Source organism: Armigeres subalbatus, chromosome 3 (genome assembly GCF_024139115.2).
Source record: "Armigeres subalbatus isolate Guangzhou_Male chromosome 3, GZ_Asu_2, whole genome shotgun sequence".
NCBI lineage: Eukaryota > Metazoa > Arthropoda > Insecta > Diptera > Culicidae > Armigeres > Armigeres subalbatus.
Genome location: NC_085141.1, coordinates 164,423,145 through 164,439,932, shown reverse-complemented (window position 1 = coordinate 164,439,932; position 16,788 = coordinate 164,423,145). Strand labels below are relative to the sequence as shown.

The 16,788-nt window shown below is 40.1% G+C and overlaps 2 protein-coding genes across 5 annotated transcripts in view; one reads left to right on the top strand and one right to left on the bottom strand.

Annotated features, from left to right (window-relative positions):
- LOC134219595 (DNA ligase 1) overlaps positions 1-16,788 on the top strand; it is a 153,556-nt gene that overhangs the window by 4,237 nt on the left and 132,531 nt on the right. The gene's annotated exons all lie outside the window — the stretch shown is intronic.
- The window catches only part of LOC134219596 (uncharacterized), a 34,651-nt gene continuing 26,869 nt past the window's right edge, over positions 9,007-16,788 (bottom strand). The window contains exon 2 of the mRNA XM_062698385.1: positions 9,007-10,016. Within this exon, the coding sequence (XP_062554369.1) occupies positions 9,137-10,016 (880 nt within the window). The 3' untranslated portion in view covers positions 9,007-9,136. The remainder of the gene's footprint in view (positions 10,017-16,788) is intronic.

The window sequence follows — 16,788 nt, the reverse complement described above, 5'->3', positions numbered from 1 at the left end:
CTGTCCGGTCCGATGACCGGTCTATACATTTCCTCCCTTCCTACCTGCGCGTTCATGTCACCGACGACGATTTTGACGTCCCGCAGTGGGCATCCATCGTATGTCTGTTCCAGCTGTGCGTAGAACGCTTCTTTCTCGTCGTCGGGTCTCCCTTCGTGTGGACAGTGCACGTTGATGATGCTATAGTTGAAGAAACGGCCTTTAATCCTCAGCTTGCACATCCTTGCGTTGATTGGCTGCCACCCAATCACGCGTTGGCGCATTTTACCCAGCACTATGAAACCGGTTCCCAGCTCGTTGGTGGTGCCACAGCTTTGGTAGAAGGTAGCCGCCTGATGCCCGCTTTCTGAAGTAATTTCACTAAGTAAGTGTTTACCAATTATTTGGAAGTGCAAATGTGCATAGACTGGGCAGTTACATATTAAAAGATAAGAAGTTCCATAATCGGATTCACAACTATCACAAACAGATGATTCAACGCGTTGAATATTTGCCATATTTGACTAAGACACTGCAATTCTATTTAGACAGATTAGCTAAATAGCTTGCTACTACCGGAGATGGCTCCCGGATGTACAATTTTGTTTGATGACATGAATCCAGACTACTCCAATGCCATTTGTGCTGAGTGACAGCCCAAGAGTTGATCAAAAGCTTCCCCCACACTTGAATATTGGAATAGCTGGCTCAGGATCAATAAAGTCATGTGATGCCCCATTACGAGCTAACTCATCAGCCAATTCTTTTCCAGCTATGGAAGAATGGCCAGGTACCCATATAAGGTGTAAAGTATTGACTGAATTCAGTTCCTCAATTTGAGTTCGACATGCGATTACTAACTTCGACCTTGAGTTGGCCGAGGCGAGAGCTTTAATAGCTGCTTGGCTATCTCAACAGAAGTATATTACTTTGCCCATAATGTGTTGCTGCAGTGCAGATTGCACTCCACAAATGATGGCAAATATTTCCGCTTGAAAGACAGTGCAGTGTGTACCCAGTGAGTGTGACTGTTCCAATCTCAACGCACACGAATAGACGCCTGCACCTGCTCTACCTTCGAGAAGGGAGCCGCCAGTGTAACAAACAATGCTGTTAAACATACTTCTCTCCAATTAACCAGATGTCCACTCATCCCGCGAGGGGAATTGTGTTGAAAATGTCTTATAAGGAAAACTACTAACGTATGTGAGATCACTTGGAGCAAGGAAAATTTTGTCCCAATTAACCATAAGCGGTAACAACGAAGTGTGTGTAGAACTGCGGTTTACAGGATTCTCTTCCATAAAACCGAGTACCCATAGACGAATTTCGCGCCAACTCGACCAGCGGTTGACAGCACCATCTCAGAATCGAATGAAACTTGGTGGGCATAAAGATATGGTATTTCTAAGCCAGAGAAATCTAACAGTACAAGTGTATTGCTGTTTGCAAATAATGTCATAAGATATAAGTTTATCATTTTTTTCAATAAAATACGATACAAAATCATCTACAGGCTTTATAACGGTTTCTAAATTACACCGTCCAGTGGTTAGCCTTTGCTGAAAAACAACATCTTCTTTTCCACTATTACAATTTAATATCACTTCAGTTTCGTTTCGGCAACATTGCCCGTTTTCAAAGTAATTATTTTTTTGTAATTGTTTTAAGTTACTTCGATACAAAAGTCAAATAAAACATAAACCCTTTTCAAATGTTGGTCCACAATTATATTAGATTATGCTAAATTGCTTCCCAAACAAATTTTTATACGTCCAAAATGTGTCGTTGGTTGATGATAGGCTGCTGAACCTATAATTGGCGCTGTAGGCATAAATCACGCTGATAAATTTTCACTCAATATGGACATGAAAAAAGGTTTTGTTAGAAAGCTTTTTTCCTTAAATATGTCACAGGAACATTATTCCCAGAAAAGTTAGATAATTAAAATACCTATCTGCAGAAAAATTTCATCGATTTCTGAGATGAGGTTTTTGTGATATCGATTTTAATTTTAAAACTATTTTTTTTCAGTGTAGAAATCGCTTTTTTGTTTTTGGATATTTTCCCAAAAAACTTGTGGGAATTTCACGACAGTCCGCCATACAACACTTTTTTGTAGGTCTTGTCATTTTAGAGTTACATCGATTTATAAAAAATCCATGAAAAAAAATTAGGCCCTCATCAAATGTTACTCTTGACAATTTTTGAAAAACCAAGTATGCAGAGTGGCTTAGAAATACCATATCTTTATGCCCACCAAGTTTCATTCGATTCTGAGATGGTGCTGCCAGCCCCATAGAAGGGTTGGCGCGAAATTTGTCCATAGTCGGTAAGTACAAGAAAATGCTTTTTGTTTGAGATGTTTGTGTAAGTGGGGTCAGACATTGCCATTATGGATCCTTTGAAGATAGCCTAATTTAGACTGAATTGTCCTCACTTCCCCCTTTTGCCACCACACAAGACATCCATAAGCCAAAATTGATCGTACAACTGTTGTGTAAATCCATTTGATATATTTGGGTTTAAGACCCCAAGTTTTACCAAAGGTTCGTCGGCATTGGCCAAAAGCCATACACGCCTTTTTGATTCTGAACTCAATGTTAGGAGTCCAGGGAAGCTTTAAATCCAAAATTAGACCCACATACTTTACTTGATCAGTTACATTGATTTCAGAACCAAAAAGATGTAATGGACGAATACCATTGCGATTACGTTTTTCCGTGAAAAGAACAATAGATGTTTTATTCGGATTGATCGAAAGGCCATATTGGCGACACCAACTTTCAACTACCTGAAGAGCATTTTGCATCAGGTCGAATAAGGTAGTAATGCACAAACCCACTATCAATGTTAGATAGTCGTCGGCAAATCCATAGGTAGGAACAGTGACGGGAAATGTCATATCGATGTCATGGGACTAATTTGTTAATAACTTTTTTCACAAGTTATTCACAACTGTATGTTATATATAAACATGTAGCCCTTAAATGATCCTAAAACTTTTTCTAAATTGCTCTAAATCTAAAATTGACGGCGTGAGAGCCCAATTAGGGTCAAATGACATTAATGTCATGACATTCCGTGACATTTTTTAATTTCCTTATCATGCCTCACACTTTGTATTTAGAACAATGGTCTGTTCGGCAAAGTTGTAGCATCCTTTAAGCATTACATGTTAACCGAAAAATCTGAATTGTAAACAACTTTTGAAAAAAGTTATTAGCAAATTAGTAATAGCAACCCCATGACATTTTTTTGACATTTCCCATCACTGGGTAGGAAAACCGCCATTATTGAGTAACCTCAATAGCGTATCTGCAACGAGATTCCACAAAAGTGGAGATAATACTCCCCCTTGAGGGCATCCGCAGACACTTAATTTCCTAATCGCTGATTGACGTAATGTCGAGTAGAGATGTCGGTTTTTAAGCATCTGGTGAATCCATTTGGTAATAATATTAGGTAGCCCATGACAACGTGCGGCTTCCAATATTGCATCGAAAGACACGTTGTCGAAAGCACCTTGAATATCTAAGAAAGCACCCAAGCACGATTGCTTTTGAGCGAATGCTTTCTCGATATCGTACACAACCTTGTGTAGAAGAGTCACGGTGGACTTTCCAGATTGGTAAGCATGTTGATTAACATGAAGTTGAAGAGGCATGTTTGCCAAACAGTCATCACGAATGTGATGATCGATAATACGTTCTAAGCATTTCAGAAGAAATGAGGTCAGACTGATGGGTCTAAAACTCTTTGCTTCTTCATACGAAGCACGTCCTCCTTTTGGGATAAACTTTACAGTGACATCCCGCCAGGATATGGGAAAATACCCAGTAGCAAAACTGCATACTAAAAGCTTTTTCAAAACATGTTTGATATGCTCAAAACCTCTCTGAAGTAGAACGGGATAAATCCCATCCTCCCCTGGAGATTTGTAGGGAGCAAAACTGTTAAGTGCCCATTGAATCGATTCAATAGCTATGATTCTACGTGCTTGAGCACAAGACCCATAGCTACATGAAAAGACATCAGGATCATCCGAAGATGTTATATCGACACATCCAGGGAAGTGCGTATCAAATAAGTGCTCTAACGATTCTTCATCAGAAGAAGTGTAGTCGCCATTTGGCTTGCGAATTTCGCCAACTTGGAAATCCTTGGATCTCGCAAGAATTTTTTTCAATCGACTGGCTTCACTCAAATTGGAAACATTTGCACAAAGGTTTTTCCAGCCGGATCGTTCAGCAGATCGTAGAGCCTTCTTGTAAGCTTTGCGAGCCAACTTGAAAGAATCCGACCCTGTTGAATGGCGTCTGTTCCAACTCCTTCTACACTGCTTCCTTAGCTTAGCCAAATCGGAATTCCATCTGACACATGCCAATTCGTCAACTCGTGACTGATTCTATTGGAGCAAAGGGTTATGCCTAACACTTCTGCTCTATTAGATACCATAAAGGTTGGGCGATTGCCTATGTTAAGTAAACTAAGTTCGGTACTACTTAAGTATTCCATCAAGCTGGAGCCTCTCAGATTGATATCCGAGCTACCCCAGAGATGTGATGAGCATTAGCATCACTGCCGACAATTAGCGGAAGGCCTTTTGAAGTGCAATATTTGACAACTCGTTTGAAAGCATCCGTAGGGGATGGTTCATCATGTGGTAAATAAACCGAACAATAGACGTATTTCCTGACGGGGGTTCCGCCAGTTGCGTCAATTGTGACAGCACATACATCTCTGGTTGTTAGTTCAGAGATAAGTGTAGCAACAATAGCATTGTTAACAAGCACACATGCACGCGGCATTGATCGAGAGTTTGCCATTTCTTTACTGAAAGCAGCAAAAATCGGGTTCACTAGATTACCTAGGTAGAAGCTACCCTTGCGAAAATAGGGTTCCTGCACCAAAGCCACTTGGGATTTGCCATTTTGCATAAGTCTACAAAGATTAATCGTTGCTGTTCTTTTATGCTGAATATTGATTTGAGCTATCTTAACTGAAGCCATTGCGAATTAAGATAATGCCCTCCACAACTTCAGCATTAATATGAACAGCAACGATGAAACTAAATTGGTATCTTATCAAGAAAGTCAAAGACGAAACACAGAGTACAATGTGTATAACGCATAAAGCGAATCCACATAGGTGACAATTTGTTGAAAAACTAAATAAAAACATGCTCACATTCCCACCTTTATTTAACCTCAAGTTGAGATTGAATGAGAGTAGCCGATTATTTGGAGAAGCAAAAAGTAAACTACGCCATAGCAGCGTTAGCGCAGTAAGGGCTAGATACTGTGAAGGGTGCCCTGGTGCTTCACAGGCTCCGTTTGCGGTTAGGTTCTTTTTAGACCCCCTTAACCATTCATTCGTAGGCACGGACAGCCGCATCACACCAAGAATTTGGGGTCACCTGTATGGTGGACTTCTACCACCGGAACAGGCAATCCGTAGCGTTATTCTTAGCCAGATAACTGGCTGCCGACACCACACAGCTATCTTGGCTGTTCGGGGAGAGAAGTTGACATTGACTTTACGCCAACTCTCAATGTGGCCGAACAGAAAATATTCCCGGGATATATCCGGGAAAATATTCCCGGATCCTCGTAACAACCTTGCTAAGGGTGTTCATTAGACTGGCCCAGCCTTGTATGGGGAGAAAAAAATTTGTCGAATTGTATATGCCTTTCATGGCTATCAATGAATTAAAAGTTCACAATCCAACTCCTAGTAAAGCAACCGAAAACAAAATAGGGAGTGAGTGCTAGTAATGGACCCCTTAATGACTGAAATTTGCTTCAGTCGCTCCGCTAGAGCGAGGTGAACGTGCCCCTGGAGCCGACGCACTGAGGAGTATTCCAGCCCAAATCCTGGCCAAAAGTCAAAAACAAAAATTTTAGATATTTCCATATTATTTTTCGTTTTTGAACTCTCAAATAGTAATACTAATTTGCCAAGGGGTTTTTGAAACCATATTGTTTGCTTGTAAGCAATGCTGACTGTCAAAACTTCACTATAATTTCAATGCAAGTTTAATCGCAACTGTGCATAAAAAAATGTTCCCTTTTTTTCGTGTTTATCTTGGTTATTAGTGATTTTGAAGATGAAAATCAATATAGGTATCAATGATGAGAGTATGTAAAACGTTTTCAAGCATGATTTGATCTGAAACCGTTCTCAGGTGATCCATAATCATGATATTATTTGCTAGCTTTTTTCTAACTTTTTTAAAATAATATGTTTTACAAAATTAAACTTTTAATAAGGTTCCAAACCCGTCCAAGCAACAAAATTTTCTGCGTTGGAAAGATTGGAGTTTCCTTAAAAAGCTCCTCAAAACACATTTCACGCATCCTCACGCAATCGTGACTTATTTGTATTTTAATAAAGTGAAGTTTGCTAAAAAGCTAGTCAAAAAGATAAATAATCTTGGTTTTGAGCGACAAAACTCACATAAATTATGTTTAGCTTCCAAAAAAGAGTGAGGCCAAAAATTTTGTAAGTAATGATAATCAAAGAATGAAGAATAAAATGAGAAAGATCATACTCAATGACGGATCGAGAGGTGGGCACCGCTCGTCGCAAGCACGCTGTAGTTTTCAAAGGCAGCGTTCTTGCGCCAAGGGCTGCTTTATCAAATAACAATAACTGACGCCACCGCACTGCTATGAATGCGCATAAAAACGAAAAATACACTTTGCTGTGTATACTGAATGCCTTTACAGACAATAAAATGATTGACATAGTTTTGGCCACAATTTTACTCTGCGTACTCCTATGTGCGACGTTCTGATGGTTCTATCGTATATCGATGAAAATAGTGTATTTCTAATGGCTTAGTATGTTTCAAAGGAAAAACACTGTTATTTAGTGAAATTTATTCAGTGGGACATTTATGCTGCGAAATTGAAGACAAAATTGATAATTCCAAGCATATTTGTCCCAGTGCTAGAGTATCATCAGATTACTTTGCGCTTAGCAAAAGTTCATTTTGGGTCTGTATAATAACCTGATTCAAATTAGGGATCATACACATATTACGTAAGCAATTTTTCTGGGTTTTTTGACCCCCCTCCCCCATGTAAGATTTTTTTCACACAAATGATTTTTTATTTATATGAAAACGACGTACCCCCCCTCACCTCCCCCCATAAGTGCTTACGTAATATGTGTACGGCCCCTTAGATGCATTAGGTCTTTTCAAAGCGTATTGTAGTAAGGGGCCGTACACTAATAACGTAAGCTTTTGGGGGAGGGGGCTATTACGCTCCATAGAAAAAAATGTGTATAAAAAAGCTGACATGGGGACGAGTGTGTCTGATGTTATACCTTACATAAGAGTAAGGACAGTGAGAATTGGTTCCTATACATAATTTGATCCTGAAATAAATTCAGGATAATTATGTTTCAGCGCAGATGGATTTTTGGAAGAAGCATCAAAATCAGGTTCCGTGGTAACTCAATACCGCAATACTGCGAAGGTGTTTAATGATTCCTATAAAATTTATTTCAGATTAGCATCTGATGTGTCGAGTGGAAAATTCCACCTGCTGTATGAACATTTGAAAACACATGTTTAGGACCATTTTTTCGTAATAAGTTGGACTCGACGGGAAATTCGGCCCAATAGCTTGCTATTGAAAATCGTTTAGTCACTTCGTTCCGAAGCTATTGCAAAAATCTTGTATATATGTAAATGAATTGGGCCTACCTTATAGTCATGCATTTAGAAGCACGACTACAAAGCGATGATGCTTAGGCGGCTTGGTTGGACTCACGGTCAAAGGAATTTTCGGGTGCAATTAGGCATAAAAGTATTTTCGTGTTAGCCTTATCATATACGAATGCAAAAATGGAAATGCCAATTAAATGAAAGAAGAAAAAGTGTAAATAAATACATAGAATTCGAATAAAAATGAGAGACTATTCTCACTTAAGTTTTAATATAAATATGCCAAATATGCTTCAATTATTACTTTTCAATTTTCATGATGTACAAGAAAGGCATCAACGATGTTAGGTGGATTAACCTTTTTTACCCATTGAAACTATACCACAACTCATATTCTATCTCTGAATGATTTGATAATGAAAATTAGCCTCTTCGAAGTAATTTAATACATGTTGTATGAAATTTGTTTCAATGGGACAGTTATGCTTGGAAATTCTACAATGGGACAAAATGACCCGATATTTTTTCGCCAAGTTTTCGAACAAACTATATGTATTTATTTGTTCACCATAAAATATACATTAATTTAGAACGTTTGTTGCAAAAAACTCAAAAATGATAAAAATCGACATGGGGCAGATATGCTTGGGACGGCAGTATAATGGTCCCCCCATTTGATTTATATGTTCCATTCCCACATGTTCCTGATGCCTGATGCCTTCAAATCATATGTGTCAGCTTATGCAACAAGCGTTTCAGCTGAAAATTTCAGATATTGACTTTCTCACCCGAAGGCACAATCCTGGGACAACTTTTTATATCCTGGGCCAGTCTACTGTCCATATTGCCTCTTGTCCCTCTAAATTCTTTGATAACACGTGCTATTTGTACTGCGTAGAAATTCTATACATCTGTGGAAGCATTGGAAAATGATTACGAAAGTTGTCATTCAGCAACGGCGCTCGATGAAGTAGGGTTGTGTGAGGTTGTGCCAGTTGGTCGTCAGATCCCATTGTACAAAAACTACATATGAGAGAATTAGTTCTGAAAATGCATTGCGAGAGTTCGGCTACCAGCCCGGTGCTAGGTTTCATCAGTACCCGCTAAGCTGCGGAGGACGACGGAAGTCCTTCGTAGCTTAGTAGGGAAAGCACAAGCGTACTGGTTTCGTGGGATCGAGTTTTATTTTTTGATTTGTCAATCATTTAGTTTAGTTATATATAAACTCGGCTGATCCCAAGACGAATCGATTAGTGAGGAAATCTCACATCCATTCGTGAGTTGTATTGCCTCAAAGGAAATGCAAACTCATTTTTATATATTTAGATTGTGCTCAGCTCAACGAAATAAAGTCGTTCGTTTTCATTTGTTCGTTTTGTGATTTTTGTTGCCAGTTGAGCTGAGCTAGTTGCGCTTATTACTAGGAATTTTTTTTTTAAATACAAATAAACTTGTTCACAAAGGTATTTCAATTTTGTTTTATTGCTCCCCAGAAATAAAATCATCTGGCACGTAACGCAATTCTAAACCTTGCACAAGGTGCTCACCAAAACCAGTTACGAGGAAATTGCCAGGCTTCAAAAATTCAAATTTCCGTCCATAAATCGTCGCATACTTAATAATTTGTCGAATGGATTTCATATCTTCTGATATACAAACTGGGAAACAGTATTTTCGCAGCAAAAGAAAGTACAATGCTTCTTCGTTGTCGGTTGTCACGAGCATCGGACAGGGTAATTTTCGTCTGGATAGTTTTTCTGCTTCACACAAGCTTGTTGTTGTGCAAAGAAGGATGGCATTAGCCTTGCAGTTCGCGCAGGCATATTCGATGCATTGGCATATAGCACGATGTCCTTGTTCCAATGGCAAGGGTTGTTCGGCAAGTGAACGAATTGCTCTTTGATTCAACTCTCTAAGACTGAATTGAAATTCTTCTATTATTTCAGGCTTTATGATGAAAACATCAATAAGATGGAAAGTTTCTTCATCGGGCAGTTGATCCATATCTGAAATTTCATACAAAACTGATTTGCAATTGTCTTTACATTGTCTCACGATTTCGAAGTCCACTGAAATGCATCCTGCCACGTGTTGAATCAAATGTTTAACACAAGGTTCACGAACTTCTGGTGAAATTCTAGCAATAGTGCGGATTGTTCGATCACAAGCCTGATGAGACTGAATGAGTTCATCAACAGCATGTATTATCGTATGGTTATCGACGTCCGGTATGACGATGTAGTGACAATTCATGCATAGTGCTAGCAAGCATTCTTCTGTGTCAATATTGGTTAAAGCTGTGTTGCCATTCACAGTAGTCAGTGTTACTCGGTCATACGGATGGATTAACATAGGGATTCTGAAAAAGGGAAGGTTCATTAAATGTCAGAGAAGGAAAATCCATACGATTTGACAGCTTGGTACCCAACATGTTCCGGACACAGCAGAACAAAGGGAACCGAAGCGACAATCTTTATCTAGTAACTAAAATATCTTTTCTTTGACTGGATCTTCAAGTACTAATGACGTGAAGCTTGAAATAAGTTACGTGTTTGATCAGGTGAACCTGACGTGATTTGTACGTACTGGTTACGTGACATTTTAGTGAAAGCTACAAGAGACTTCTACATTGAATGTTGTTGTCGGTGGATCGTGTACGTTATTCACTCCGATTTTGTTTTAACTATTCCCGTGTAATACCGGCTGAACCGCGTCGTAATTGTATATTTATTGCTTTCGGTTACTAGTGTCACTTTTCTGCAGTGGAGAATCATTTTCATTTTCATTTTGCAGCGTTTGGTGGGGCAATGAGAGCGCAAGTCAATCCAAAGCCGATAATAGAGAGGGTAATGGCAGAAGAGTCCGTGCAGACCACTTGAACGCCATGGGGTAGGATAAGGATGGGGTGAAGTGAGGTTCGGATTTGGAATCGACTCGACACTAATGCAAAATGTAATTGAATGCAAACTAGTCAATGATCAAAGGCTAAAATGATAATTTCAAGATTTCTAGTACAACGTTTTTCTAGTTATTAAAAGCAATATTTAAAATGCAATGTCTTCTTTTTTTCCTTAGAAGCATCTGATGTGGTTTGAAAGGCCACTTAGTCATATAGTACAATTATAAGTTATTTAATGTGTTAGCTTTTTGTGACCACTTTGAAAATATAAAAAAAAAATATTGCGTTTTAGTGTTCTATTTTTTAACTTTTATTTATGCAGAATGAAAATTAATTGACTTTGTTTGCTCTGAGTGTAGATTATGCGTTCGTCAAATCACTTTGTTTACCTAAGTCATTGTTTCGTCAATGTTTTTAAGCTGTGTTGACACTACAAACTCAATGTAAGTTGGATCCAGGGTTGCCAATACGTTTTGGGAAATGTCTGGCATGCTATACCTTAAGAATCTGGCAAAATCTGGCGAAGAAATTTGTCTTTATCATTTTTAAAATTAAGTCATTCGAACTTAAAATATGATCTAATAATGTAGACCTATTTTAATTAAGTCCAAGTTAAAAAAAAAAAATGTTTTTCTAAAAGAGGGTCTGCTTCCGCCTAAGATATTCCTCAAATCAATTCTATATTCGTAAAACTGAGATTCTTGAAGCTCATAACAATTTAAATATTTCAGAAAATTCAGATCGAATTGAATGATATCTAAGCTCTGAAAGATCTATAAATTATAAATAGAATATGAGTAATTATTAGAAAAACTTGACTTCTTTTAAAACAGCGGGGTTCGTTTTTAATTTGAATTTCTAAGTAACTCTATAATGATGTTTAATTTATTTGTAATTTGATCGATTAACAAACGGAGCTCAATTCAAAAAGTATTCAGATTAAAAATGGTAAGACCACAGATTTTCCAAAAAAGAATATTTCTAAATATAGATAATAATTGAATTTTACAAAAATTGTTCCGTCATAATTTTTATGAATTGTCCAATACAGAGGATTTTGATCTTCCACAGCCTAGCAAGTGCATCAGAAGGGGGTTAAGACAATCATTTGTTACTCAGAGTACCATAATGAAAAGCTTTGAACAAAATTGCACTCCTCTAAGACGAGTATCATGAATTTACCACTTTTACGGAGGTTCCGAATCATGAGAATGGGCTACTACAATGAGAATGGGCTACTACAATCATTCGTTATTCAGAGACTGATGAGTTTTATGAACTGTCCTCTTTACGGATGCCTCGAATCTTCCGAAGGACCTCCGGTGGCCATTCAGATCCATCAAAATAATATTCATGGTGTTTCGGATCTTGGAGGTCCAAGCCTGCCGATCACTGTACAGTGTACATGCTTAAAAATAATTGTAAAACAAAAAATGTTTAAATAAAGAAGAATTTTACTACTACTACTTTCGGATCTTCCAGAAGGACATCGGATTGTTGAATAACCAGGAATGGTGATAAACCTTGGAAAAAGACAATTTAATTACATTCTATTGGGATTATTATTACAGAACGTTGCAAGCATTTCGAGAACTCGAAACGCAAGAAATGACGCCAATAAGTGGCCTTGACATCTTTGATCTCGAATATCTGAGAACCTGCATGGTTAAACTGCAGTCCGGACCAACATCCGCGGAAGCTACACCTTCACTTTGATTACAAAAGATTGAAATTGATTCAAAAATTAGTTTGAGTTGCGGTTATTGAAATGCTAATGTACTGTGTATGACTGTTTGTACTGTAGCATCCCGAGCAGCAAACTTTTATTGGACGATTTTCTGTGACTCGATATTTTTTTCGATTCTGGTCACAAAAAATCTGTCTGATATTTGAAAAGTCTGGCATTGTGGATGGTTTTTCTTTTCTCTTTTGCTACCAAAAAGTCTTGCAGTGCCAGACATGTCTGGCATAATGGCAACCCTGGTTGGATCATGTAAAAGTGGAAACTGCTAAAGAACTTAGTTTGTTCCATTATATTTTTTGTCAAGGTTGCCTATAGCTTTAAACTGTTCTAACAAGTAGCTTTAATATCGTTGATTAATTACGGTGATTATCTATTAAGTTCTATTCAAGGTCAGGTATAGGATTCACTTTTCGGTGGCAAGCTAAAGCTTCATCATGCCTATTGCCTATCTGTTTGTAAAAATTATCGAGAATGAAGCCGTTATAAGATTGTTCATATACCATCATTATAATGTGTGGTATTTTTTATTATTGCTCTTCGAAGTGAGGCATAACAACTGACTAAAACTGGCACCACGTTCCTAGTTTTGAAAAACTTCTACTCCGTGAATCCAGCAGTCGATTGCCTACGAATGTCTTGAATACTTTGTTTTCAATAAATGCCTAGCTAGCTAAATATAAGCGTGGCTACGACTCAGCGTCACAGGGAACGCATCAGAAAAGTATTGCCGAAAAGAAGAGAACTCACATCATTATCACTGATGAAAAGGCCTCTGCCTGACTGCACTACCATTCAAGGCTCCAAGACACGATGTCCGTTGGATCACATGCAAATGCCGTAAATTAGTGCGTCAATGCCAGATATGTAACGCGGCACCAAACAAAAATAGTCAACATGTGATACCACCACGACAGGATATGTCTTTGGTTGCCATCTCAGTGCTAATGGCGTAAGCCGACCCACCGCGGCAAGGTAACATATCACTTTTCTGCAGTGGAGAATCGCGCGCAAATAATCTGTGATATGAGAACTTTGTGTTGATTTTATTGCTTACCAACGACGGCGCATCGTTTTCGCCTTGTGTTTGTTTTCCTGTGCTCTAGCTACACTTCTCTTTGCTACCGTACTTTTGCATTGCATCGAATAACAATTAAAGCGTCACGCAGATTAGAGCATCCCCATCGTTGTTTTAATAACAGTTTTTGTCTCTCACAACATCATGTCTTCTGCTTGTGACAAATGTGCGAAGCCAGTGAAAGCCGATGAGGAATCTGTTACATGCATGGGCTTCTGCGACAGAATGATTCATTTGAAATGCTCTGGCTCAAACCCAAAGCTGAATAAAAACCTTGTGAACGTGCTTCTGATCAGTCCGAACCTATTCTGGATGTGTGACGAATGTGTGAAATTGATGAAGTGTGCTCGGTTCAAAACCACCGTCTTGTCGTTCGGAGACGCGATCAATTCAATCACTCAAAGTCAGGAGTTGGCCCACGCGGAACTTAGAAAGGAGATAGGGAAGCAAGGTGAGCTAATTGCTCGTTTATCACGAGGAATCGTCCACTCAACTCCTATTCATCCTGAGTCTGGAGGGCGCCTGCGCCAACCATCACTGAAACGACCTCGTACAGATGGACTACTACCATCCAAACCACTCGCTGTCGGTACCAAGGTAGTGACAAATAATGACATTGTGACTGAGGTCATTATAGTCCCTGAGCCCGCAGTGATGCTCTGGCTGTACCTCTCCCGTATTCACCCGAGCGTCAAACCAGAGTCTATTGAGAAACTGGTGAAGCACTGCATCCAGTGTGAAGATTCAGTCAAAGTGGTACCGCTGGTGAAAAAAGGAATTGACATTAAATGTATGAGCTTCATATCTTTCAAAGCTGGGATTGACTCCAAGTTCTGTGAAGTCGCACTTAATGCAAATACATGGCCTTACGGGTCTTCTATTTCGGGAATTCGAGGATATCAGCTCAAAAACACGTAGAAGCCGCTGCTAAATACTCCAACCGTCACGGTTTCTCCTGTTGGCGGAATCTTCCCGTTGTCGACACCAACCTCTGCTCCGGAACCAATAAGCTAAATTCGGCAGCCACGATGCACGAGACCTTTCCACTAGGACGCACCGACAAAAGCATTTTGGGAGTCCCCAGTTCCTCTTACTCAGTCGTGCCTACTGCAGCCAGTGTTCACCATAGTCGTCATGGCCCTGAGTTTAGAGGCGGATTAGGGGACTCCCAACTTGTTATTCAAGGCAAGTACATCTCTTATCGACATTCATCGCCTGATGCCGATTCAAATTTCAGCATCATCGATCAACTCTCAACCTCTGCTGGTTGGTCGCCTACACTGCCGTTATACGCATATTTGTCCCGTGTTTGCTGGGATTTCCTATGTACATGGGACAGTTATGCGTAGAACGGCAGTACAATTACTCCAAACTTTCGATTCGCGCCAAGCCAAAATTCTGTTATCTCTGCTAACATCCATTCGGAATTGAGTCCGAGTTTCATCGAACGAACAGGATCGTCGCATTTGCAAGAATCAATTACCATTTCTCCGTCAAGTCTCTGCTATGCATTCATCTAGTTCTCAGCCGGTACGCACGTTTGACACCAGCTGTGAGGAAGCCTCTGTTCCACTCAACGCAGTAGAGCCATTCTAGCCAGCGAACAGCAGCCGTCCCGGCCCTGTGTGTGAGTTGGGAGACGAGGTCTTCCGGACACCAACTTTCGGCAAGTATGATCAGCCATCATCTCAGTCTCCATATGAATGTTTCCCGATTTGCAGCGAATCCACCCGAATGCCGTGCCTACAAGCATCACACAGTACTTCCGGACCTCATCATCAAGCCGCTGCAACCCAGTCGTCAAATTGTTCACCGGGACGTACAATCGATACTAGCTGTAAGGAAGCCCCTATTCCTCTCAGCGCAGTCGAGCTTCCGCTGCCAGTGACCAGCAGTCGTCCCGGTCTTGCGTCTGAGTTGGGAGACGGGTTCTTCCGAAATCCTATAATCGGCAGGTACAATCAGTTACCAGTATCTTCTGTTCCTGAGAGCATTCCGATTTCCAGTATTGCTACACCATCTTCACGCCAGTTCAACTCCATGTTACCGTATGTTTCAAGTGATAGGCGTGCGGTTCAAGAATCTTTGAATGTATTGATATACTACCAGAACGTCGGCGGGATCAATAGTTCTCTTGCTGATTATCATTTGGCCCTTAACGATGGCTGCTACGACGTATATGCCTTCACCGAAACCTGGCTCAACTATAATACCACCGTAAATCAACTCTTCGACGAATCATACTACGTTTATCGGCAAGATAGGTCATCTTCTAACAGTAACAAAAACACTGGAGGGGGTGTTCTGTTAGCTGTTCGCTCCTGCTTCAAATCTTGCTTAGTGAGTCCTCCTGGAAACTCGTCGGTTAAGCAATTGTGGGTCGCTGTAACTACTGCTGATGCCGCTCCCTTCATCTGCGTCATCTCGCTTCGTTTAACTGGGTGGTCTCGTAATTAGGACCTCGGTGACTTCAACTTGAGCTCAATCAATTGGCAGCGCCATAAATCGAGATTTCTCTTCCCGATTGCATTGAGATTCCTGATCGGCCAGACGTCTCGTTTGCTGCTTGACGCGTACAGCACAGCTGGACTGAACCAGATGAATGATGTGGAAAATGAAAACAACCGAATACTTGACCTGCTTTTCATCAGCAACGAACTCCGTGGGAGCTGTTCGGTTATGCAGGCCTCATCACCGCTCGTCAAGATTGTCAGACATCATCCTCCCTTCCAGATGCAACTCAAGATAAAACCGCTCCATAACTTCCACGAGCCGACTGAAAGCATTTCATACGACTTTTACAAGGCCAATTTTAACGGCCCAGACGATATCCCATCGCTTGTTATTTAGCGTTGCGCAGAGTAGCTTGTCAGACCACTTACTGCAGTATTCAACCTCTCGTTGACTTCCGGGGTGTTTCCGGTTTGCTGGAAGCAGTCATATGTATTTCCAATTTTCAAAAAGGGCTGCAAGAGGACCGTATCAAACTACCGGGGAATAGCTGCGCTGTGCGCCGTTTCCAAGCTACTTGAGTTGATTGTTCTTGGCAAATTGACTTCAAGCTACGCCAATTACATTTCAAACGACCAACACGGGTTTATGCCCACACGTTCAACGACCACTAACCTAGCGTGCTTCACTTCCTTTGTAATAAGACAAATAGAGAATCCATCAGGTGGCCATCAGGTGGATGCAATCTATACAGATATTTCTGCTGCAATCGACAAAATGAATCACCAGATTGCCATAGCAAAATTTAACAAATTAGGCATAAATAACGCTCTGCTCAGCTGGCTTCAATCCTATTTATCAGGTCGCAGTATAGCGGTGAAAATTGGAGATCACATTCCTCACCGTTTGCAGTCCGATCCGGCGTTCCACAGGGTAGTCATCTTGAACCGTTTCTCTGGACA